Source organism: Sander vitreus, chromosome 13, assembly GCF_031162955.1.
Source record: "Sander vitreus isolate 19-12246 chromosome 13, sanVit1, whole genome shotgun sequence".
Classification (NCBI taxonomy): Eukaryota; Metazoa; Chordata; class Actinopteri; order Perciformes; family Percidae; genus Sander; species Sander vitreus.
Window position 1 is genome coordinate 20,027,080 of NC_135867.1, and position 27,366 is coordinate 20,054,445.

Here is a 27,366-nt window from a genome sequence, read left to right on the forward strand (position 1 = left end):
TGAGAAAAAAAGTCAGTGAAAACAGCTTGACATAGATCTTCTATGCAAGGTTCTTTTTAAATGTTCTTTCCCACTGGAGTTGCCTGCATCTTTTGCATTGTGCGAGTTTGAGAGGACTAAATTACAACACGTAAATATCAATGAACTGCATGATTATTAAGTATGGAAATACAAGACTGCGATATATGATTACCTCTGTTTAATTAGTACAACACAGGGTGGCAAGAATGCAAATCAAAGACAACAACATCTTGATGCCATTAAAGAGAAACTTGGGCTTTCTGCACTAACATCATGCATCCATTCTGAATTTGCATATTCAATGTAATCAATGATGGTGATGACACATCAAAGCCTTGGCGTGAACAAACCTCTTGCAGCGATGCAGTATTGGGATCTACAGTAATCAAATGTACACTTCTTTTCATGTTGATGATATACTGTATAGTTTTCCTGCTTTGCATCAGACCTACTGGGGAACACAGTACCTTCAGAGAAAGAGACGCGTTGTGCTTATAATGTTGCTTAGGGAGGTGCTAACCCCACCATCTTGTGGAGTTCTCAGTGACAGAGGGAGAAGGACCAGAGTATTGGAACCAGTGAAGGAGCCAGTGGCAAGCTCATCGATCAAAGACTGGGAAATGTCAGACGCCAAGTAGAAGGCAGAGTTTTTATTCGAGCCTCACGTCTGCTAAGCTCACACCTCACACCTCACAGGCAATTACTATGAATAAGAATGCTCTTTGTCACTTGTACAGTTAAGAGAGAAAGCCATCAAGCTATGAGAGTAGTTGTTGCAGACATGTGTCACCTAGTATATGCACAATTTTGATCACCATGATGCCTACAAAAAATCATGTCATTTTACATTTTAATATAAGCTAAATGTGAGGTTTCAAGCTAAGTAATGAACAATTTCAGTGCAAGCTGATTTTATGTGAGGAGTATTAAATGTATATTAGCTTATGGACATGCTCCAAGATATTTGACTGGCTAACACTCAGTAACCAAGGAAAACAATGGAATCTGGTATAACCATAAATCTGTACTATGTGAATAATAGCAAAAGTTTGGAATATTGCCCAATTTATAGGCTATATTTCCACAGAAAAATTTCAACTTGAAACAGTGCTTGCAGTGTTTACTTTATCAACGCTGGTTTCTGCCTAAAATAAACCAATTCCGAATCAATGAGCAGAGGTCAAACAAAACCAGTCAACAACCCCAAAAATCGACATCCTTGCAAATACGTTCTTGTCTATGAGAATTCATTCCCCCCTATGTTGTCATCTGAAGCAGAGCTTACTCCTTGGCTGTGGATAAGAGCTGCAATGAATAGTCAACTAACAACAACATTTAGCAACAACGTTAGCAACAACTATTTTAACTTGGATAAATCGGTTAAGCCATTACTTAGGTAAAAATGCAAAACATCTGATTGTTCCAGCTCCTCACATGAAGATGAAGATTTTCTGTGTTTCTCTGTCTTGTGTGATAGTAAACCTAATATCTTTGGGTTTTGGACAGTCGGTCAGAAAAGATAAGTAATTTAAATACATCACCTTTGACTTTGGGAAATTGCAATGAGCCTTAACTAGTCTATGACATTGTATTGACAAAGTCCACAATTAATCGGCAGATTAGTACCATAAATTGCAGTCCTGCTATGGATAACTCCCAACAAACTCTGCCAATCAAAAAAACACTTAAAAGCACCCATTTCTGACACGATTCTTCTATATCCTAATGATAGATTTGAATCCATGAAACCAAACTTGAATGTGAGTTTTAGAAATACGATAACAATAAGCAAACATTACATTCTAATCAGCAAATATCCTTTTTAAAATCATCTGACTAATGTGCTTTTCTGTGAAAAAAATCTGCCCTGGGCTTACTTTCTCAGGGACTGACACGGTTTACCTAAAGATACCTGAAATGTTACAGAATCTAGCAAATAATTGCAGTGTGAATCCAAAATTACTCTCTCCTCTTCTTAAAAAATGTACGGTAATGTAGTCTAGGGCCACTGCATGATGCCACTTTACTGCACAGGGAGGAAATATTTCACCCTTCATATTCAACATGAACGAGAGGCTGTAAAGGCGAGAGTGAAGGAAAAGTATTACTGGCAACAGGCCGATAAGTATAAAAGCAGCGAGAAAGAGCGAGAAGAGACAGAGGACGATGAGAATGAGACATAGGAGCTAGTCTCCTGTTCAAGACATTACCTTGCTCATTGAGACTTTACAGTAAGGAATGTGTGTATTGTTCAGTGAATCGATCCATCAGCATGCTGTATTAAACCAGCCGGAGAAACTGCACTCTAATTACAAACTAATTTGGTGCAAACATACATTTTACAAAATACACTAATACATCTACAAGAAGGCGTGTTCTGCCTCTTTGCCAGCACTGTGCTCATAACAGCATTCTCCATATGTAATAAGCAATATCAATGAGTATAAATTGAGCATGAGAGTAAAAACTATTTAGGGAGTTTTTAAAGAACATTTAAGAGATTGTCACACAATGGTAGGACTGCCTTTTCTGTTTAATTTAGCTTGCCATAAGTAGTTCATCTCCAATGTTTAATACTTTCATCTCTACTAAATATGCAATATAAGAGCTGAGTAAAGATCAGAAAGCTTACAGTCTCTGGATTTCCATTCTGGTAACAAGACAAACATCTACAGTTAAAAAAAAGAAACTCACCAGCTTGCTCTATGGGTGTGGGGAAACACTTTCCCTCAATAACTCCATGTTTGTTTTAAAATCAAACAAATATGTGTAGTGGGCATAATTTTGTGGAGTTGCTAAGTACATCCTCTCCTGCTCCTCTCCTCCACAGAAATATATGATTTCGCAAGATTTTTTTTTATCAAAGTGGCATACAGTATATCACTGATGTCTGACTTCTAAGTTTGGTTGTTTAGCATGCTCCATCCTCATGTGGTATATTTTAATAATTTGTGTTCATGATCCATCATGTACAGTTCAGTTACAGACCCTGAACCATCTCAAAAGCTGAAAATGTTCTTTTTACTTTGTGAATAACTAATTGGGTCTTAAAAATGTAACAGTGCTTTAAAGATTACTGAGCTTTTTTCTGTGTCCATGTCTATGTTTAGTTGCTTTATTGCTTATTTCTTTTGCTAATGTGTTAGCATTTAACACGTCTCATCACAAAAGTGAGATGAGCCAAGCTTGTTAGGTGCAGCCGAAACCACTCCAGGCTGGACACACACATCATTTCTGTGCTTAACAGTTGGCGCCATATTGTAATCAAACCATGTAAGAATCGGGGAAATAAAGGGAGTGTAATGAAGGCCGCACTCAATGACAGCACATTTGCAGCAGCAATTTAATTGGAAAGATATTCTATTAGAACTTCAACAAGCCCCTAATTTTATGAAGCACAACCCCACTGAGCTGAATGATGTAATTTGAATATCCTGTCACTTTAAATGTGGTCGTTTTGGGACAATAATGTGGTCGCTGACATTTAATTGGAGGCCAGAAAAAGTTATGGCAGACAAAAAGGGAGACAAAAGAGAGAAGGTTATTTACTTTTTATTTTTTGACAAACTCACGTTTCATCAAAGAGATAAATAAAAGATGATAAACATGGATTAGAGAGGCCATTTTGTCTGCGGTCCTCTCTCTTTCTAGTCCGGGTGTCTTTGAGAAATATGCCTCTAAATTTAGCATCAGATTTATCAAGCCGAGGCAATCCAGGGAAAAGAGGGACTTGGGAATAGAAAGAGCAAAAGAAAGAGACAAGGTTGAAAGGTATCTAAAAAACAGGTGCAGCAGACAAAAAGATTGAGGGTAGTGGAAGGGGGGGGGGGGGGCATTGTCTGTGAGATCCTGTCCATCACTTGCCACGTTTAGAATGAAAATACATCTCCACTAATATCCGCCCCACACACACACACACACACACACACACACACACACACACACACACACACACACACAAGAGGAGAAAGAGATGAGAATTTCAATTAAGCAGGTAAGGAAATTAAACTAGTGTTACAGTTATAAAGTCAACCAAGCAGATAAAGACTCCAATACTGATAATGGGTGGATAGATGAGGGAGATGGACAGAGACACACACACACACACACACCTGTTTAAAACTCCTCTGCTCTTAGTTTTCTAAATTTCCACTTTCTGTGTACTAACTGTCCACTCTGTGGAGTAAAATGGGATGCCTCATTAAGTGGTGCAACATATAACTACCAATAATGTTAATTAACTCTTTGCCACTATTTACTTTTAATCCATGCATAGAGGCTCGTGTTTGCTGTTTTTAATCACCAGTGGAGGTCCTGTCTACTTTATGCAAATTAAGTGCTTCAGACAACGTGACTTGCCACTTCAAATCTCTGAACTCTAATGAACAAAAGTTTAGACTAGCCAGCTAAGTAAAATTATTACTTCTTTCTTGGTTGAATTATTTTCAGACAGACACTGTTAAGGTCAAAAGAGAGAAAGTTTCTGGACAAGGCACCGTGTTTTTCCAATTTGAAAATCGGGGCCAACGCAATTCGGTTTACAGACTGCCTACCACCAGTCAAATGCTAACTATGGGTCAACTTTTAGTAGCATAGAACTGCATCAAATATAAAGCGTTTTTACTGCTCTGGCTAGTCTCCCTTGACTGCTCTTCATTGCGGTCACCCATTTGCAATGAATGGAACCTTGTCATTCACTACTCCGTTTTACTGGTCAGAGTAATTTCGGCTCCTCTCCTCTCCAATGACGGCATTGAAATTGTACTTGTTTAGATGCAAGACTTACATGAGATGCAAATGTATCCCCAGTAGCACTGTATACACCTGACTGCAGGTCGCTTTCTGTGGGGTTTGCACAGTGAACGCTCTGCCAAATTGCATCAGCATATATCACTCTGTCACAATAATAGCTACAGCTTAATATTTCAAAGGTTAAAGAATTGTTTGGCTGAAGATGACTGCACATGGTGCATGTAGGTATATAAATTCAATATCCATCCATTGGATGAAGTCCAAATAAATACTACATACCTTGACTATTGAGGTTCATCTGAGGTTGCTGTTTATATGTTTATCTGTTTAACACACACATCTGCTCAATAGTACATGAGAGATTAACTAGTTCCATATGAAGGATTTATCTGAATGAAGAGTCATCGTGCACCTGCTTTTCCTAATGACGTGTGTAAGGGCTTCCTCTCAGTCAATTAGGAAACTAAGTGGTTGTTACAGGCTCATGCCACTGAGGTATTTTTATTCACCTATTTTATATTTTTCCGAGTTGTGCAAGTCCTTTAGTAGTAATTCTCTCCGGGTCAAAAAACACTGGGGATATCCATTTCAGAATTGCGTGTAATCAATCAAACAATTAATGTAACTAGACTATTATCAATTCATTTTGAGTCTCACCATATTTCATACAGTGCATGTATGGATTAATATGTTGTAAATGCCTCTATTCATTTGACAAAAGTTTAATGAGGAAAGAAGGTATAAATAATTTGGAGTAATATAAATGCAAAGCGAACAGAAGGTCAAAGGTGGACTAATTAAAAGTGCTATAAAATTGTCTAGTGCTATAAAATTGCTGCTTGTAGCTATCAATTAGAAATCACAAAATGGTCCAAGGCGGTAGCAGCAAGGAAATGAATCTGTCAACACTTTTCATTATTGTATGATAACACGGGAGAAAATTAAGTCACAAAATAACTGTTACAAGCTGGACTTGACCTGCTTATGCATTACCTCGGTTTGATTATTTCACATTCTCCACTACTCTGCAGTAGCAACACAGACAAAGGAGGCTTTTTTTCTACACTGGGCTGTTTTTGCATCTTCTGACAGAGTGTCAAGGGGTCTTCTCTTATCTAATCAAGGTGAAAGCACAGGAAATGGTGTAAATACATGGCACTACCACATGTACTGTAGAGCATGTAGGCGCGAGAACACATTTTTTGGTAATTTAGCGACCAAAGTTGCTGGCGCAGTGGCGGCACACCTCCGGTGCAGACACAAAAGAGGTTGAAATAGAAGGAATAAATTACCAGTAGATGTGGTAGGGGCCGCTGTCAATCACAGTCAATTAAATTAGGTTCCCTCATTCCGTTTAAAAGCAATGAGCTCCCCACCATGTGGCAAAGACAGTTTCACCATAAATAAAAGTCCAAACCGTCTGAACAGAGGGAAACTGTTGATTTCTATGGAGGTGCAGAGTTGTGGCAAGACATTGAAAATGTGCTGCCAAGAAATAGGACATTCAATTTCAAATTGAATTATTGTACTGGAATTATTGAAATCTCACAATTAGCACAATAAATCAAATCTGTGAACAGCCACCCTGACATTAACTCTGAATCATTTCTGAAATTGATAATGCCCAGTAATTACTTCCAATTATGCGTTGGCTTCAATTAACTAGAGAGCACTGCAGTCCTACCTTAAACAGTAGTACACATCTCCTTTTGTTAAAAAGCAGTGGCTAGTGTTGGTGGGTGGTGTAGTCCAACAGAAGGAAACTGAGTTGTATGACAAGGTCACTCTCTCAAAAAGACTCAGAACTGTCAACAACTGATGGAGGTGTGGAGGTTATACATTCTTACGTTACTGTTTGGTATTCCGTGGAGATAATTGGCACTGTCACACATTTAGTGCAAACACTATCTAGCCAAGGCTTTACTTCTATTGTTAGGGAAAATGTATAAAGACACGTTGTCTGTCTATAATAAACACTGGTATTGCATTAATTAAACATCAATTACATGCTTATTGTGCATTTGCTCTTGCTTGCCACTGCTGCACAAAGTAGCTCTATGCGGTTTAATGCCACCAAAAAATGGCTGCCTTTGTTGCAAGGTCCCTTTTATTATTTGCAGCAAAAGCACTCAAATATAACAAGTCGTGTTCGTGACTTGAGATTGGAGCCACAGAAGTATCCTATATGAGGTGCACTTGGAAACATCATCACTCCGGAGACTTTCATTAAGCATGAAAAGCATTCATTTTGACTGTTAAATCTGGCTGTAAAAATCAGTATTTGAAAACTGTTCATCCATATACAATAACACCTACAATTTCGCTATGAGCCAAAATGGTTCAGATAATCATACATCAAATTATTGTTTTTCATAATGTATCTTTCGTCTCCTTCATTTTGCATTTATTGTGTGATCATCATGCTCTCAGTCTGTGCAGGCAAGGTGTAGATTTGGCGTGTCATTTCGGCGCAAACTCACTGTTTAAGGACTCTATTTATACACACTCGCGTGCATACATACTCACTCCTTTTACTACATACAAACATCTTGTTTATTCAGGTTACAAATCACTCATTTAGCAAAGTATTTTTCCCACTGCTGCCACATTGTTTACATCTGAATTGAATTAAATGCAATATCTAATCTCGCACATAAGCAGACAAATTCAAATTATGGCGAGCCTACATGTAAACACAACACAATTTTATCCAGATGATAAAATATGATGTGGCTGACATTGCCGCCAATGAAAAATTATTGGCATGAGCCAACATGTCAGCAGTATAATCGTGAATGATGTGGGGAGAGAAAGGTCACAGCTGAGGACCGAGGCATTGTGTAGAGGAACAGCTAAGCTCTTTAGCACCCTGACTTAGATTCAGTAATTCAGTTTTGAAGCCTTGGTGTCTTACACATCCATATCCGTACGTTTTTTCATCATACAATGGGACACATTGTGACATATTCAACATGTCATCGTATACAAATTAACATGCCATTTTATTCCACCTCCATTTAGGTTGAAAGATTGTATATCATTGGGGAAGTGAATGACAGACCACCCAGCATGTGACTGCAGAGAAAAAACAGGTGAGGTTCTCTGCCATTAATGTGGAGTAGTATGCCTGACTGTCTTTACTACTGCATATCTTCTCCTGCTTTGTTATAGCTCAACCCTCAGATTCTATCTAGTTCCTGCTATTACCAACAATACCACGCAGATTTTTGTGCCACTGGGGCCGTTTGGGACCTATTAAGCAGTTCTGGGCAAAGTACGTGCATAACGGTAGCCTTTCACTGGCTCCCACATCAGGTGGAAATCACAGAAATACAGTGTGAGGATAGGAATGGGCTGAATGATTCTTATCATAAGCAATTTGGCCTCCTGCATTAGAACTACTTCAGAGCTTTGCATCTGTTACATTGTTTTATCGTGAAACACTTTTATCCTGTCGACCTTTTTATCTTTCATCGAGACTCGTCTGTTGAAGTGAAACAAATAGCCGATCATTTTAATTAAACAACAAAGGATCAATGTTCTAAATGCTTTCCGCTGATTACATAATATTTATACATCAAAGTGACAACAGATACACCACAGTCACCTTCTGGTGAAGATATTTTGGGGAGTAATACGAAGAAAACACATCACACAGCTGCTTAGAGTGACAAGTAAAATAATAGCGCTGAAGTTCTGCAATATGTAATTACAGCAAAGAATATGTTTCCGTTTGCTGCTTGTTATTTCTTGTCTACCCAGTCGTGTTTGGTTATTATTAGAGTGTTACTCTATTGACTGTGTGTACAGAGTCAATGTGTGTGCAGTGACTTAACTAAACATTTGTCTGGTTTTGGTGATGACCCGAGGCCATTAGAAGTGACACCACCACAATAAGTACAACAAGTACAAGTAACAAGTAGTCATATGAGCCACATGCTTTGGGTTGATTAAAAAGGATGCCATGTTGCACCCACTGGATACAGTGACATGTTGCAGACTAGCAGTTGAACCACAAATGGGCAACAAAAGCTATTGGCCGTAATCACACCAACAATGGCACAACTAATAACCTGACAGGCTTGTCATGCTGAAGGAATATCACTCTTAATCTGAGAGGCTGGTGCCCCCAACAGAAAAGAAAAAAAAAAAAAAAAAACAGGACAGCACATAAAAACTACAGAGCATGAACTGTCACACAGCGTCAAAGTGAGAAAGAGCAATCTGGCCTGCGAGATTCCAATATCGTACTCTACAATGACAACGGGATCCAATCATGGCAGAACACTTCAGTGAGCCAGTCAGGCAATCCTCCAATCAGACAGACACGTCCAACACAAAATGATCAGACCTTGGGGCTTTACTTTCACAATTACAAAAATACTATAGTAGATACCGTATGTTTCAAACCTCACTCTTGGGGTTGATAGAGTAAGAGAAACCTACTAAACAACAGGCAGATTTTACAAAATGCAACTTATTTTACAGTAACAGTAACTATTTATGTCTTCTAAATAACATTTAGTCTGCGTGTGTTTGATTTTGCATAATTATGGTCACTTTCTTGCAATGTTACACTCATACTATATACAGTATACTACTTTACAGTTTATAAGCTGGTTTAGTACCCGCATCTGTTTTGTAGTATGTGCATACTTTACAGTACAAAACATATAGTGCAGATATATTGTTGTATGTGATCTGTACGACAATGACCATAACACAAACACTGTATTATATTCATAAAATATATAAATTGTACTTTGAAACAGGTCATTTTTCTTCTATGATATTTTGTAAGAGGTGCTCATACTGTGTATGTATAGCCTATATATAGCTGTGTGTCTATAATTGCAGACATCTTGACACACCTGAGCCTCTCTTGCTACGGATGGCATATTTCACTCTCTGTTGTACAAATCCCAGACTGCGTGTTTGAAAGCAGAAACACAGGGGTGAAGGTGGTGAGAAGTAATGAGAATACCAAACTGGACAGCAAGGTGATGTGTCTGACAACACAATGGACCTTATCATCCTAAATAAAACTGGACGTCCCTTTTTAATTATTTCCAGTTTTTCCATTCAAACGCAATCTCAAATAGGTCACTGTAAAAAATGCATTCCTCGGGGCGACTTCTAACTCACCCAGTAGAGTGGGCGCTGCATATAGGCTGAGTCCTTGGCAGGGGCACAGTTCGAGTCCGACCTGTGGCCCTTTGCTGCATGTTGTCCCCCCTCTCTCTCCCCTGTCCTGTCTTTAAGCTATCCTGTCAATTAAAGGCCATAAAAAGCCAAAAGAAATTCTCATCGGCCAAAGCCACTCCCTGAAGGGTGGAGACTAAAGAAGATTGGAAAAAGATATTCATATCATGAGAAAGCTGAACATGACTGGCTAATCCACCTGTCACATAATCACAGTGCACTAATATAGAACAATGCTACAGCTGATCAGCCAAAGATCAGAGTCACTGTTGGTTTGTGCTGACCAAAGGCCGTCATTCTTCTGATGGGAGACTAAAAACCAAACCACCAAAAGCTAGTATAGAAATTATTACTTTCAGTCAATTTGTTTTTACCTTACAGTAACTACAGGAACACACATAGCATCTTCAAGTATTGGTTGTCATTTACAACTCATGTATTTGAGGAAACATGAATGTGCTATTTTTTTTTTTACAGTAAATTAAACAACTTTTTTGGGGACCTTTCTAAATACCTGAAGGCCTGCTGTTTTCCAGTGACTGAACAGAAAGTCACAAAGCTGCTGCTAGAACGGTTTAGATTTTTGATCATTTCTATAAAAGGTGCATGGGTAAAGCCAAATAAGACGGATATACCACAGCCCAGTGATGTATTTGCTCTGGTCTACCTAGTACACATTGAACTTGTGTTTTGCTGTGCTTGTGTTGTTTGTGCACACACATGTACACACAGAGCTACAGAGACTTTGATAAGAGGTCTTGAGAGGTATAGTGGAGGACCATGCCCTCCTCTCCTCTCGATCCTGGCTAGCAGGCTGTCCTCATTACTGTCAGTCAGCATCAGGTTTAGCAGTGCCAGGCTCCTGCACAGCCCTCTGTCCTCTCTGCCCTGCCAGCACTAGCCTGCCTGACTGCTGCCATTGGTAGGCATTGTAAGAACCCCTCAATCTTCTAGAAAACCTAATTATTCTCCACCCGCAACCAAGGAGACCGCCGCAGAAAGAGGGATGCGGAGGAAAAGAAGAATCACACACATGTGCACTCCATTTATAAGCGCTCCGGCAATTATTTAAACAAAGGAAATATGTGTTAATATTATATCTGCAGTAAAAAAAAATAAAAATAAAAAAAAGAATTAAACTAGCATTCACATTTGCACATCATTTATCTTTCCATTGAAGTATAAATATTGGAGGAAAGCACACAAAAAGGCACACCAGATACATTTAGAAAGTGTGAAACAAACAAAAGAAACATGCATGAATCAAACTGAGCATCGCTTTGACTACCCGTCAACTGGGTCACTCAGTTGGTGATTGTGTCTGACCACCAAACAAACAGTCATTCATATGCCTGTGCTCTGGCCCCATTTTCATCTGGAGCAGTTCCACTGAGGCCACTGAAAGCAAAGGAGCTGACGGGTCAGGGATTTAAACCCATCTCCAGCTTTGGCAAAGTAGCCATTACCACAGGGGGGAAAAAACAACTCTTTGTGTCATACTCCATCTAAAGCAGGGTTTATTTATGTTGGCGGCACATCGGTTTTTTTCAGGGGTGAGGGGAGAGTGACAGTGAAGAATTCCCATCAACTCGCTTGTCACTTTTCCCTCGTCATCCGTCTGTCTCTCGGTTTCAGTGAAACGTCAGTGCATTTAGTGTCAGTTGTGAAACCCATTTCAAAAGTGCATTTATTTTGAGAAATACAGCAAATATCTTTTCAGTTGGACATCTTGGTTGCTCACCAGGATAAGACCTGCTCAATGTGCCTTGAAATGCGACGTCAGGTTCGGATAATAGCCGGCACAACATAACATTATTTCGCTTCCTTCCACTTTGGGTGCTATCCGCACAGTAGAAAGGCCTTGGCATAAGAAATGTCTAATAAGAAATAATATTCTCATAATAAATATTTGGGAGGGCTCATTGTCATAAACTGTAAAGCTGAACAAAGATATTGATATGGCATTCTGTTGTACATTAAAAACTTTTGTCCTTGAATATTCTTTCACACTTGTGTGGCTGTGCAGATCGGCAAAGGAACGGGAAAGCTGGTGCTTTTAATAAACTCACAGGGATATTCAAAGGGGCTGGCAGCTACAGAGGTTTCATTTTCCCAGCAGTGAGCTGTGTCATTTAAAATAAGGATCATTTTGTGTAGGGGAATATCACAATGTTAAATCTAGATCAAATAACAACAAAAAAAAGCACAGTGAGGGGAAGACAGAGACAGAATGAAGGAGATGAGGGAGTGAGAGATGAATAAAAAGAGAATAATGAAAGAGAACACAAGGTACAAGTTTGTTTTGAATTTGTACAAAAAAAAAAAAACTACACACCTGCGCCTCTCTAATTCAGTATGGGTACATGTTATCCTATGTGTGTGTGAGTGCATGTTTAAGTCACACAGAACAAAAAGGCGCAGGGGATGAGAATGTGCATTTAGTTCACGCAGCATTATTATTAGACTTCATTAAAACTTCAGACTTGAAATCTCTTGAAGTATTTTCCTGCAGGTAAGAACATAAATCAGAGAGGTGTGGGACACAGACAAGTGGAGGAGGTGGAGGTACTGGTCATTTTTCCATTCACAGAAAAAAAGTGTAAGACAGACAGAGGCAAAATAGAGAAAGAGAAGACGACAGACAGAGAGTGAAACAAAGAGAGAGGCAAAGAGTAAGAGAGAGCTCGAGCTGCCAGAGCTAGGCCCATGCTAACAGTAGGCCACCAACGGGGAAGCCACAGCCACAGCTGTCACAGACTGGAGGACAATTTGGGGCAGTGCTCGGATGGTATTTTTGACCGATATCCCAGAATTACCTCAACCAATGTACAAGAACAGTTCTTCACTTCCTCCTCACTGACATTAAGGCAAGCAGTTTTAATACGAGAAGTTTCAGGAAAGAAAACTGTCATTGCAAACAAAATAAACAGAATTTCTGGAAGTGTTGTCAGAGCTGCTGCTGTGCTGTACACATCTATCTGTGCACAGATAGAGTCTTCGTTCTGCATCCACAGCCACAGTGACAACCTGTTCGGGATGGCTTTCACGGCAAATCCCTTTATGGTGGTGCAAGAAAAGGGTTCTGCCCATTGCTCTGTACATGGTTGCTGCTCCTTCCTTTCATTTCCATAACAAGCCATCAGAACTCATCTCCGACTGAAGTGGCCACAGTCCCACTGGCAATTAAAATCATGCTGGGACATGCCATGGTTGTGTGTGACTCCACTGTCGGAAACAAAAGCAGCGGCAGCAGCGGTAATGACGCCAACAGTTGAGTGGTAAATCTCGAGCAATGTCGGCGGAAACCGTCGCTTTGATTTCTCCAGGAAACAGAGCAGGCCTCGTTTACATCTTTCAGTATGAACCTTACTGGAAAATATCAAACAAGGAAACAGCGTCATCTCATCTCGGTCTTCTGTACCACTTTCTATACACAGCCACAATACAAAAAAAAGGCATGTGGGTTTTTTTTAAGAATCGTCAGCATCGCATCAGGCTCGAAATATAGATAGGAGAAAAATAAGGAGTAGGACTTTAAAAACACACAATTGGGGTTTAAAAAACTAGAATATTTTGATGTGAAACAGTCTGACTGGAGTTAAAGGATAGGTTCAAATGTCTTGACTGTTGAGGCATCATATACTTAGCTTCAGCCAATGCATTTCTACACAGATGAGTAATCCTTTATGGACAGTATGGACAGGAGAAACTATTGCAGTGACCAATAACTCTTTCAACATACGGTACATATGTCATGTAAATATTCTCTCTAATATAGAAACTGAACTCTCCTGAAAACTCTTCATCAAAAAAAAAAAAAGGTTTACTGTATATTTTTTTTACATATATTCACCCCACCTTTAAAAAGAGAAAGTATTACATTTTTATGGTGGTAAAAATAATTGGTATAAAATTAAATAATTTTGCTACTAAGAATGGCTTGTTTTGAAACTAAAGATGTTGTAAACATTTACTGTATCTTGAAATCCTGGAACTCTAAAGCTACTTTTAGCTGCCTGTCTAATAGAGCCATGGCTAACCCCAGCCAGGCTGAACAGGCAAGGTATAAATGAAAGTGCATAAAACCCCTTGCATCACATCATCATTGTTTAATCCTTTCTTTCCATCTGTCAATCATCAACAGAAGAAACCTAATCCCTGAATATCTGTGGAGTAGTCTGCATTGTTACCTTTGACACGACTTGTAAGCACAGCTTCTATTTCTAATACAAAATGTTCACTTTTAAGTCTTAAGATAAGCTTGAGTTGTGCCAGTTTGCATTTCTTTAGCATGTTTTCTTTGATTGACAGAACCTGTGGTTATCTCCCCTTGATGCCCTTTACCAATATTCTAGTGCCGATGGTCACAAAAAACATAGATTATTAAAAATCAAACATATCCGAGATTCCCAAATGCAATGGGCAAGGCAGAGGTTATCTGCACTCCGTGACAGATTTGTCATTTAAGTTCATAGTTACGTCCTATAATGACAACAACCTACAATTCAGATACAATACTGGCCTTAAAAACAGAGAGAAATTCTCCAGACTTGTAAGTACCAATACAAGTGCCCTGAGCAAGTCGACTTTGTCATGCATGTCAACTCAGATTCACGTTAAATGATTGCCAGGCTGTCTGTTTCGACATAGCCTAATAATTATTTGTTGCCAAACTCCTTCCTGTCTGTGTCCGACCGTCTCTTCATAATGCAAATGTCCGGGTTTTTGGGGCAGTGTCAGTTATGCCTGCTGATACAAGTTGTTTTTCCTGTGATCCTGTCATCCCGGTGCAAACACCTTCAGTTGTTTACAGTGAAATGTCCTCTGTGTTCACCTTCACTTCCTGTCTGTTTTCAGCATTACTCTACGTGCTGTACATACTGTATAGTTTTACCATACTGCAGCATTCAGCAGCGGGAGGTCATTGGCAGGGTTACTTGTGAGGTCATTGTTAGCCGTGAGAAAATTAACGCTGATTGGGCTTGTCACCATTTGCTCCCCGAAGCCCGTGCCACAGAGGCACCTGCCAAGCCGAGCTTCTTTAAACAAGAAGGAAGCCTATTCAACAGCTGCATAAGCAGCCAGGCAAGCAGACAGTGGAGGGGAGAGAGGGACAAAAAGAAAGCAAATACAAAACGAGGACTACCTAAATGGAAACCTCAGAATGGGACTTCTTTTAAAAAAGGTCTTAAATCAATTGAACATAAAAGTAAAAACCCATGCAATGTTAATCTATCTGGCTTAATCCCATTGCGTTAAGATCCTTTATAATCCACATTCAATACGACCATTTTTCTTTTCCAACAAGCTTGCCCTATAGCCATTTTATAAATCATTGGTACAAGGCTTTTGCCGTGCCACAAATTCTGTTACGGTGTCATTATTTCACTGAGTTATAAACCACGCAAGGTAGAATGACAAATATGTTGTGGAACAGCTCAAAATATTGTATTTCCTTTTCTGAGTCATTGCTAAATATATATATATATATATATATATATATATATATATATATATATATATATATATATATATATATATATATATATATATATATATATATATATATGTATAGCACTGTTTAAAAAAAGATTAACAATAACCACGACAGCAAGAGGAGTTTCTTGTTCACTTAAAACAAATTGGAAGCATCATCAACCATCTGAGCCATTTTATTGCATCTTCGACTTTCATAAGCAAGGCTCAGAACAGAAGAAGTTCAAGCGATACACTTGGTGTGTAAAGAAAATGTGGAGAAACACTAGTAGTTTCTCAACCATATGCCGATATCCTTAAGTCACCATGTGCTCTGGCTTTGAAAGCCTGCACTGCCAATTCCTCATTTGAAACCTGACCAACTCTTTAACAATGCCTCTCTCTGATCCAGTGGGAAGAAGAAAATCTATTATCGATTTCCACCTGGCTTAGGTGGGAAAAGGCCCGATAGGGATGTTGAATAACGCTACGCTTTACTGTGCCTTCACACTAAAGCTGGGGGTTGGTGTGAGAGGGCATGTCAACAAAGCCCTTGACTATGCCACAGCACCATCTGCACGCGCTGAATATTTAATCGTCAATAGAGCTGCTCAAGACCAGTAATCAAGAAAAGGAAAAGATAATGGGCATCATGGAGGAGCTCATACGACAGTTCCTGCGTGATTGGAGTTTGGCTTATCTTTTAAATCACCCATTGTGTCAATGCTAATTGTGACCATTTCTACATGCATGCACTACAATTAAAGATATTTCTTAAATCACTTATTTCATTCAATCCCATTCAACTCCAAAAGCTATAGAAAACAACTCAATAGACGTATAATTTAGCCACTAAATGTAATTCATCACTGTCAATGAGAAGTCACAAATCATTTCTTTCCATTTAAAAATAAAACTCTCCCGTTTACATTACTGGCACCTGCTATATAACATCCAACACAAGAGAGGAGGATCTTGATTCCACTTTCTTAAAAGTCCTCTTTTCCACACCTACATAAAACTTTCAACTAATAGCTAACGTTCTCTGCCGATGTATTAGAGCCCGCCTCCCCCATCAAGCCAATAGACGAGTTACCAGCGAAAAATGGTTTCACACTTAAACTCTGTCGCATTAACACAATGAAGCTTGATTCCAACTATTGCAGACTAAAAATGGCATGGAACTATTTTGTAATAATAACAAAAGAGTTCATTTGAAACTATTTGACATTAAAAACAACTATAATGAGGGATGAAATGAATATATAAGCATGAAAGCACAGAAAATGATATATGTTATAAAAGCACTAAGGTAATACAAAAAACTGAAACAAAAAACATAACCTCAATCATGCTGAACATTTCCTTTAAGTCTAATATGTCCAACTTTAATTGCTTTGGTGAAACAGCATAGACAAGGTGAGAACAATGGAGCCAGACTAGGTATTTCTCTATAATAACAAATATACAACCACTGCCTCTTTGTATCTGCTGTGTGAGCACACAAAATTATGTAAGCTAGTGACATGAGACATAATCATTTTTCTTTGAAAAGAGTTAGTCACCAATTTATTCTTACCTTAGGCTGGGCGCGACGTGGAAAGGCAACCTTAGGATCAATCTGCGAATGAGAAAAGAATAGCAAAACCATTGTTAAAAGAAAAGCTATCTAAGAGTGAAAAGCAATGAACAGGTGTTGAAAATATTTCTAACACTGTAAGCCCACAAAGGGACCCCAGAGTGCAAGCATTCACATGGTCACATTTTAAATCTTCTGTGGTCAGGAATAAATACTAGGATTTTAATAGCAGTAATACATATTCAACAATTGAATGCATTAAAATGTGATATTTTCCGCTCACAATGATAACAATTTATCGGAGCCATTAAGATTTACAAAAGCTACATAATCAGCCTTGTGGCGATAAAGACAGTCTGCTTTTGAATTTGAGAAGCATTTTTTTGACACTAAAGCTGCATTCAATAGCTGTCAAAATTATTGCAATTACAAATTAAGTGCACATGAATGGCCCAACAAAGTGGTGATAAGAACATATTAAGGAGGGATTTTGTAACTAAATGGCTCTGCTACTTCAGACCTGGATTTTGTCAAATCTGACACTTTTTTCATTCTGTACGCCCACTCTGGTTAAGGTTAGGGTAGGTTATTTTCACTAAGGAATGGCTGGGTTATGGTTATGAGTAGCTTAACATCTTAGTACCCATGTAGTCATGTTGCAGTCAATGTAAACAATTCAAACTGAACAAACAGCAAACAGTACACTTGGACTCTTCAGAAGAGGTAATTCACGTCACTCGAACTTCTGCGCGGAAAAGTCACCGGACAACACAATCTTCTGAACATAGCCATGCTGAAAAATACAGAGAGAGTTTGGTGGAGCCAATAGTCTTAATTAGCTTAGTAGCAACTCATTTGGCAATGGTTTGAATGTAACGGACGTTCATTAATATCAAAAAGTTAAAGCTAAAGCTTTAATCTCTACTCTACAACACCCAATAATTAGACTGGTGCAGAGATGTGGCCCAATAACTACTTTGATTTCAAGCTAGGTACATTTCTCAGAATGTCACTGGGCAGCAGAAGATAGCTGGCCCATATCACTGACCTCATTACTTACTGTGTCAGATTTTCTACAACTGTTGGAGCTCAATGACACGTCCTAGGCACAATATTCATTGGATTGGGCGATGTACTTTAGGAAAGCGCATATTAATTTGTACTAATTACTGTCTAAAATATTGGTGCTACCAAATCCTATTCTGGTGCTGATGTATAAAAAAAGAAAAGAAAAAAAAGAAAGGAAAAAAAAAGAAAGAACCAAAACTGCATCAAAGAAAGAAAAAAAGTTAGTGTGGAGGCCAGCCACACCATGGTTTGGCTGGTCATGGTCGCAGCAGAGATTCGCTTTTATTTTAGGCAGGAATCGCTGATTGAATATGACAGGGAGAAAATGAGAGTCTGAGGCCGCTGACACCTCCAGATATTGCCAAATAACTGTGAGGATGCGTCAGATCAGCCGGTTTCTCCATCTTGTGCTTGTTATCTCATTAGCTATATTTTCCTCGTTAATTTCACTGGTATGAAGGTACGTGGTGGGGGGGTCTCACCAACCTTGCACTTACAATGAACTATCAGCAATGTCATCCTAAATTGTCCTTGCCTGGATACCAATGGAATTGTGAAAGAGAAAATATTTGCTTTTTGGCATAATACTACTTATTTGTGTTTAACAGAAAATCCTTTTCATGCCGTTCCATATTTTGCGGCGTGTTCTACTGAAATATCTACAATAAGTGTACCAATTTTATGCTTTCATAAAAGTTACTCCTTCAGCACAGATGGATATATTTAAGAAAAAAAAGACATCTCTTTCTGCTGAGAGAAACAATGGAAAGAAAGTGAATTAAGGAACACAAGAACAAAAAGACACCATCTGCACAGATCAATTAAGCCAATGAGAGTGACTACGTTTTAATGTGTTTGAAGGGAAACCATGATTTGCAATGTCATTGTCATCTTCTCTGTCAGTCTCAGTTATTACGCTTATCTTTCTAAATCAAGTCAAAATGAGAAATGAATTCAATAACACCTGGGTATGGCAACCCTGGTTGTAATGAATTTCATTTAAAGATTTGTTTTAGCACTTAGCCCCAGGCAAAACCAATTCAAACTCAATTATTTTGTGCGCCCTATTTGAGCAAAGACAACACATTATACTTTGAATACCAAAGTCCTCTATATATTTGGTAATGTATCTTACTTTTTAAGCCTATACAAACATCATACCTCATTTCACCATACTGCGTGAACTAATTGTTTTTCTGTCCTGCTGAGAATTTCTATTCACTATGAAGCTTCCCGTTTCACCATGCACAAGAGAGCACTTAAACACAGCAGCAATGGAGGTCATATAGTTTTCTGTCAGCTGAAAATATTATAATTATCAAAAATAGGCAATTATATGCACATAATTGTGTTCAAAATGAGGCTACTGCAAATTGTTTAAATCATACTCCGAGCAATGCAACCAAATTAGGCAAAGAGGACTTACTAACCAATCCTTCTGAGAAATCCTGTAGCAGCACCTTTTTAGGTCACAACTTATGATGAATGAGTCCTTTGAGAAATTTGATCATGAGGAGGTGAGATGTAGCAATTGTTTCACTTTGGTTTACATATTCATGTGGTTTTTATGTAAATGATGCATCATATTTAAGGCCAAGAGCTAAAATACGCACTGCCCTTTGCACTGGGAAACTGTACCTTTGAACTAGACTCCGTTTCACCTGATAACTTCCTTCCTGAAACATTTTTGTTATGTACACACATACCAACAAGTTTGCGATCAGTCAACCGAACCTGGGTAGTGCACTTGTTTCAGTAATCACACACACAGTATTTGCAAATTTTATTTCACTCATGTTGGTTTTCATCTACCAACACCTTACACATTTTAACACAAAACAACAAAAAATGCCTCTCAGTATTAGTGATTTACATTGCATGTTTTGGTCCATTTTGTTTTCAAGAAAGTACTTAATGGGTTGGGGGAGGGAAAAACACTCTCTCGTCCTTACTATGCTTTTGCTTTCACTGTAAGTTTCGCATTCTCCACCTACATCAGCTAAATCCAACAAGTTTAGGCATACTCTCTGTGCTTTGTTGAAATGGATTCTGGGAACAAATCACAAGCTGAGGTAGAGAAGGCATTCTTTAGGGAACATGTGTACCAAAAGGCGCGTTAAAACATAAAATAAAGACACATAACTGTAGTGTAGAACGCAAGACCTCCCATCCAGCTGTAGCTGTTTGGTTATCATCTAGTAGCAGTTAAAGTACTTTATAAATCCCCCTCTAGGAAATGTCTTTATCATGGAATAACGAGCAGTGCATGCTAAACAGCACATAGATATTTAGAAACCTGACTTGGAGTTGATTGAACAACCTGCTCTGTATATGAATATGCTCCACCTTTGAACATTGGGTTTTATTGGTTGCCAGATTAACTGCTGAAATGGGGGGAAACCAGCGCTGTTAAGCAGGTAAACACCTGGACTTTATCTTCTTCTTCTAGTAATGAACTTCACATGGATTGACTTGACTGATGTATAACATATTGTCCTTTGCTGTCGTCTTTCTTAAAAGCAGGGGGTTTTGTACATGTTGCAAAGTAGAAGCAATACAAACAGAACCCACCTGAATGGTCCAAAGACAGGCAGGGTTAGAAGATATGGCCAAAATACCATATTGTGATTTATAGAATGACTTTAATTGATGGTATAATGTAAAACTGCAAAGATTAGTTGATCAATCGATTGACAGTAAATCAATCAGCAACTATTTTGACAATTGAATGTTCGTTTGGGTACAAACATTCTCTTGTTAAGCTTCTCAAATGTGAAAATGGGCAGCTTTTCCTTGTTTTGACATTACAGATAATTTAATATTTTGGATTGTGGACCATAGGTCAGACAAGCCAAGACATTTGACGACTTCATCTTGGACTTTAGGAAATTGCGCTGGGCATTTAAATTTTTTTTTTATTATTATTTCATAATTCAAAGTAGAAGAATCGGCAAATTCATCAAACGATGAAAATAATTGTTAATTGCGGCCCAAGTATTATGTGTTCAAATGCAAATTGTAATAAACATGCATCATTGAAACAGCCAGTAATGAGTTAAACTACGACTATACTTTTATGTATGAGCCACAACAAAATCATACTTTAAAAACTTGGGCCAGACCCAATTCACACGTGTGACAAATGACCTGGTTAGGTATGCTACCTGGAGTAGTCCAATAGAAACCAGGATACTGTGGCATGTTAACACCTTTTCCAGGACAACATTTTTTGTTGGTACAGAACATCATGGATGATGCTAGGAAGATGATAAGAAATCAAGACACAACTGCACACAGGTGATCGGAAGCCTGGATATTGTTAGCATCCTGTATACAGGGGTGTGAATAACCCAGTTTTGAGTCTTATCCTGGTTGTGATCTTATTTGGGATAGGATTTTTACATTGGACTTGAGAAACCTGGCTACTAGTGTGAATGTAAATGCACTTAGTGTGTTCCTTGTGAGCAGGGGCGGATTGGCCATCTGGCAACTCTGGCAAATGGGGGGCCGGACCATTTTTTTTTTTTATGTGGGCCGGTCAGATTTTTTTTTAATATACAAATAAATTGTCTTTACAGGCCGACAGCGCAGAGGACGGGTTTTTATCGCTTGCACAATTTCACTATGGTTACAATAATAGCCTAATAATAATAATAATAATAATAATAAATATTAAGCATTTGGCCAGTCGGCAACGGCCAGCCTGGTGCCGTGATGGGCCGACTGACCCAATCAGAAGTTACTCAAATTCAAGTCAAAATCAAATACATCACCTTCAAACGGGATCTCCGTTTGCAGGGTTCAGACGGTACCAGACTCTCCCGGTGATCATGCTGCTCTGGGGGACCGGCTGCAGCAGCGAGAAGCCGCTGCTGCTGACGGGCGCAGAGCTTCGCGCGGCCGTCTGACGGCATCAGTATTAAATTGAGACAGTTTCATTACCGGTTAAAAACGTCTCGTTGTGGCGTTAAATAGTAGCCTAGTCTAATTCGGTGTTTTGGTACAGTTGGTTTTAACACCTGATGCGAAGTGTAGGCCTAGAATAGGAGTACACATGAAAACCCTGAACAAGCAGCGTCGCTCTGTTCATTACACTTCACAACATTTTGTATCCATAACATGATTGTGTTATTGTACAATTTAGCAGTAGCCTATGTAAGTCAATCCTATATTTTTCAACTTGGGAGCAAAACATGCTCCTTGGGGAAAAAAAGTGACCATAAATCCCTGTTCATGCTAATTAAACAACTGGACTTTGGGGTCAAGGGTTGTCGTATCCGGCCCATGTCCCGGATGTGAAAGCCCCCTTGCTGGACTACTGAATATAATAATATTCCATTGTATTTTGTATTGTTACCTGCCACCAGAATTTTGTGATTTCCTTGCCACAAATAGACATTCTTAACATAAATTGGTGCCCAAAAATGTATCAGAATGCAGGAATTGAAGTCTTTTATCCTCAAAATTTCCTGGGGGAGACCAGACCCCCCCCTGAAGTATAATCACAGACAGCCATAAAAACATATTAAAATTGCAGAGTTAGAGTGTTAAAACAGATGAAAAGATGGAGAACCAGACGGACAATATGTACAGTGTCAACGGAGAGAAACACGGACAATCGAACAGACAGACAGTGACAACAAACAACATACTGTAGAGAATGACGGTAACAGCATATAAACGGACAGACAGTATGTGTAAATTTGTTATAAACGTGTGCTCTTTAAAAAATAGTAAGCATTGTCTGCCAGTTACTTACATTAAATGTTTAAAAATCTGTTACATAAGGTACTGCTTATTAGGGGTGCAAGATATATCGACTCAATATCAATATATCGAAAGTGTCGCAATTAGTATGCAATATTTTGTGGAGCGATGCTTCCCGTCCGTTGGCTGTGTGGCTTAGTTGTGTTTGATTTAGAGCCCGCTTGAAACGCTATAATGATCATCATTTAATTGGCCAGTTACCGTGCGACTTGCAAATAGTGCACGTCAGCGCAAGGGTCCACTACATGACAAACCCTATGGAGCGTACCACGTGTGTGCATATTTAGACAGAGTAACAGTGTAAGTGAAGAAATAGATAGAGACAACAAAACGGAACGAATCAGAGAAGCGAAAGAAAAGTCGTGTCCTGTTCTCTTTATATATATTTTATACTGTACAACCAGTAGAACATGTCCTGTTCTGTAGACATGGTCCTTATTTATTTATTCATGTTGTACCAGTCCAATATGACCGTCAGTTGAAATAAACCTTGTGTGGTAAGAAAACTTGTTTAATTTGTTATGAATCTATTTTGATGCGTTTTCCCGTAACCTTTGTAATTTTACATTTGTTTAAAAAAAAAATCAAAATTAATATTGATATCGCAATATTCATAATCGATATCGCAATATCACATTTTGTCAATATCGTGCAACCCTACTGCTTATATTATTTCACCATCTGTACACAAATGTAATTAGTGAATGCACGTATCCGTGGGTGGGGTTGCATGGGCGTGGTGACGTGGGCTGGTGTGGCTACAGTGCCAGGGCTGAATTTTTGTCCCAGTCCGCCCCTGCTTGTGAGAGAACAATTATTCATCTTTTTAACGGTAATAAGGGTATGATAATTAAAAGGCATCTGTTATCTACAAATGTCTGTACTGTAGGTTGTATGGAGTTTCTTTTTTCCTGTGATTAAATTACCATCTAATGGCAGCAGTACCTGTTATGTACAATTGACTGGCAGCGTCTAATGTGATGTCATTTTCAAAGGGCTCTGCAATTACGGTATGTGTGCCTTTTGCAATGCGGGTATCTCAGATAGCATCTAGGCAAGTGTACACTGTTCAGTTCATGCGGAGCACAAGAGCATGGCTAGTGACATGCTAAAGATGCACTTCTAGTGAAGTAGCTGCAGTCTATGTCAAGAGCTTTTTCCTCACTCACATTGGCCTCTCCAGTGTGTTGGTAAGCATTTCTCACCCTATGGCCTCTTTACATCACCCTAACAAGACCTTTTTTTCCAGATTAATAGTCTCAGTGCACCTTTCCTATATGATGAAACATGATCTTACACACAGAACAAAAGTAGATTTCCTCAAGACATCATACAACCAGATATGTCAACATAATAAATGAGAACAGACCAAGAGGAATCCCCCCCCCCCAACCCCGCCTCTCCATCTTTTATCTTCCGCAGCCTTTTACTAAAGGGTCTCTGTGGGCCGCTTCTGCATGCGACTGTGGGAGATCAGGGCAGAGAAACAGCCTATATCTTAAGTTCACATCTTATAAAAAAGGATTTCATATATTAATGCGGCTCCTGGGTAAATTCTCTTCCTCTCTCTTAAGACATATCTACACTAGCATGTTGGTGTGGTGTTTAAGCTAAAAGGAAAAGGCTTATCAAAGCTTGCAGCTTTCGCCAACCTAAGTGTGTGAGCAGGTCCACAGGTGTGTCTGTGTGATACCAGCGGAGCAGACAAGAAATTAAAACATAAATGTTTCATATCTGTGCTGTCAATCTTTACAGATTTTTTGCGGTGGAACACCACCTCAGAAACGCAGTTTGTTATGCTCGTCAAATCAATAATGGGAATTTTACCAAACCTCACGCTCAACAAGGAAATTGGACATCTTTTCATTTTCTAAAGAAAATATGCAAAACCATTAGGAGTATGATGCAGATTCACTGGTATGACACAAGAAATGACATTACTGCCATGACGAACATCTGATGTTCTGTATGTACTGGCAAGATACAGCATGCACTAATAACGCCTTCAGCTATAATTAACTGCAGAAGACAGAGCACCTGCTATACTTAAACAAGAGCAAGTCAGAGTTTAGCTCACTGATTTGACTTTACTCCCATACTCTGATGAAACCGATTTAGATCTGCCTAGAACAGCTGCTCATCCATATTTTTTCTCCTCCTTTCCTCTTGCGTCGCTTCCTGCCTCACTTAAAACATCGGAACTGCGAGTAAAATGTGACCCTTGGTCATTCAATAAAAGCTGGAATTACCCAGGGCCACATAGAATATGTTTATCTTACAAGAAAACAGAAGTTTGTGGGTTTTACAGGTTGCAAGAAATTAAGACCATATCCATGCTGTTTAAACTGAGATGAATGGCTTAACAGTCATGACACATTCGTATTTTACATTCAAACGTTAGGTCCCTGGTAAATATTTTAACACCTTTTATTAAATTCTTTATAACTGCTCTACATAAAACAATTAAAAAGATGCCAACCTGGAATCAATCTACGGTCTTGTTAAGCTCTCAACTGTTACTTCTCAAATGCGAAATCATGTACTATGACCTCCCATGTTCATACCGGCCTGCCGCGAAACATCCTTAGGAACAGATGCTATGAGTTGCATATTTCTAAACTGAACAAAGCATCATGAAAAATGGTAAATATGTTCTGAATTACAAGCATGTGTTTTGAAGCCCCAGGCTGTGCTTCACCATGTGTATTATTCATATTCAAGTGTTTTCATAACCGGACAAAAGGCAGAGGACACGGTACCAACAAAAAAAAAGAAAGAAAAAAAAACATTACCAAAAAAGAAGAGGAAGACTGTGATGGTGTTCCTGTCGTTGCACATCCTGGCATTTTTTGTGGATGTTACATTAATTAGAAATGTTATGCTAAAATAATGTTCCATACTGAAATCATTTGTGATGTCTCAGTGTAATCAAAGCAAGAACTTCCTCTTTTGTGTTTGCTTTTTAACTAATACTACTTAGTAATAATTACTATACTCTGTGTGTGTGTCAGTTAAATTCACATATCCAACTATATCTGTAAAATAAAATGAGATAAACAAGCAAAAAAAAAAATTTCAATTAAATTCGGTGTGATTTCCACTTTCCCTGTACAAATAAAATGACCAGCACCTCAAGCCACTCACTCCCTTTAAGGTGAGTAAGGACAAAAACATTGGTAAGGATTCATTCAAGCACTGCAATAGTAGGAGGCTTGTATCAAACCAACATCTGCAAACACATCGAGAACCATCCACATTTGCTGGACCGGTTCGTTCTTTTCTTTCGTGCTGAGCAACTTTGTAAAGCGATATGATAGACCCTAATGCAATGCAATCTTGATAGTGAGTGTTAAGATATACAACAGCACAGCAGATATAGCCCAATGACTAATAGTGAGGAAAACAACACAGCTGACAGCTGCCTTAGGTTTGTAATCTCCTATTGCACGCCGACGGATAAACAACAGCACATTAGCAGCTCGGAAATATCAATTTCTGCAAGTATTTGAGTCAGGATCTTTGGTATGTCAATTATACTGTCAAACACTCATCCGATTACAAAAATGTCAAGCAAAAAAAAAAAAAAAAAACACAAAGCTTCACTTTGTTCTTTATTATGATGAAGCCATTAGTTATCCCTTTTATTACAGGACTATTAGTATCATCAATATATTTCAGGTTTGGGGGGTACGAAATACATGGCCATGGAAACAAAGACAATAAATCATACACAAAACTAATTGTTTAATTAACATTAGACAGGAATGCAAATCTCATTTGGCTCCATATCTTTTTAAATATAAACTATGTAAACGTCCAATATGATTATGTTACTAGTCATTACAAACTATTTTTTGAGGTGGCCTAATGGTTTTATGATGCTGACCATATAATCACAACTTCCCCTGATCGAGTCTGGCCAGGCCTCTTTCTCCCTTCATTTCCTGTCAGCTTTCAACTGTATGCTATCTAATAAAAGGCAAAAAAGCTCCCCCACAAATACCTGAACAAATTTGGAATGAAAATCCACTTCCACAACATATACATTTTTTAGGAAAGACACTACATGAATGAGGTAATTATACATACAGTTTAGGAAATAATATATATATATATATATATATATATATATATATATATATACTACACACACACACACACACACACACACACACACATACATACATACACACACACATACATATATACACATATCTATATACATATCTATATATATATATATATATATATTTATTAGGGCTGTCAAAATAACGAACATCAAAAAAATAACGCAGATTAATCCATTCCATATTGATGTTTAACCCGGAACCGTTCTAGCCACCATTGGACTGTAAAATGTAGGAGGGAGACGAGAATGTTCTGCCTGGATCATTAATTAGAACATTTTCTTGTAAAAATCTTCTTCCTGCCAACCCTGGCTACCGAAATCTGGTGCCACTGATATGTCTGCGCTTCTCTCTGATGCTCTGAAACACAAACAC

General features: G+C 38.6%; 1 protein-coding gene across 9 annotated transcripts in view; it reads right to left on the bottom strand.

The window, feature by feature from the left end:
- LOC144527342 (RNA-binding protein Musashi homolog 2) overlaps nucleotides 1-27,366 on the bottom strand; it is a 246,984-nt gene that overhangs the window by 214,972 nt on the left and 4,646 nt on the right. For all 9 annotated transcript variants that reach the window (XR_013502816.1, XR_013502817.1, XM_078265280.1 and 6 more), the window contains exon 5: nucleotides 17,030-17,071. Coding sequence is in view for 7 of the 9 variants with exons in the window: in XM_078265280.1 (XP_078121406.1) it covers nucleotides 17,030-17,071 (42 nt within the window). In the remaining 2 variants the exon portion in view is untranslated. The remainder of the gene's footprint in view (nucleotides 1-17,029; nucleotides 17,072-27,366) is intronic.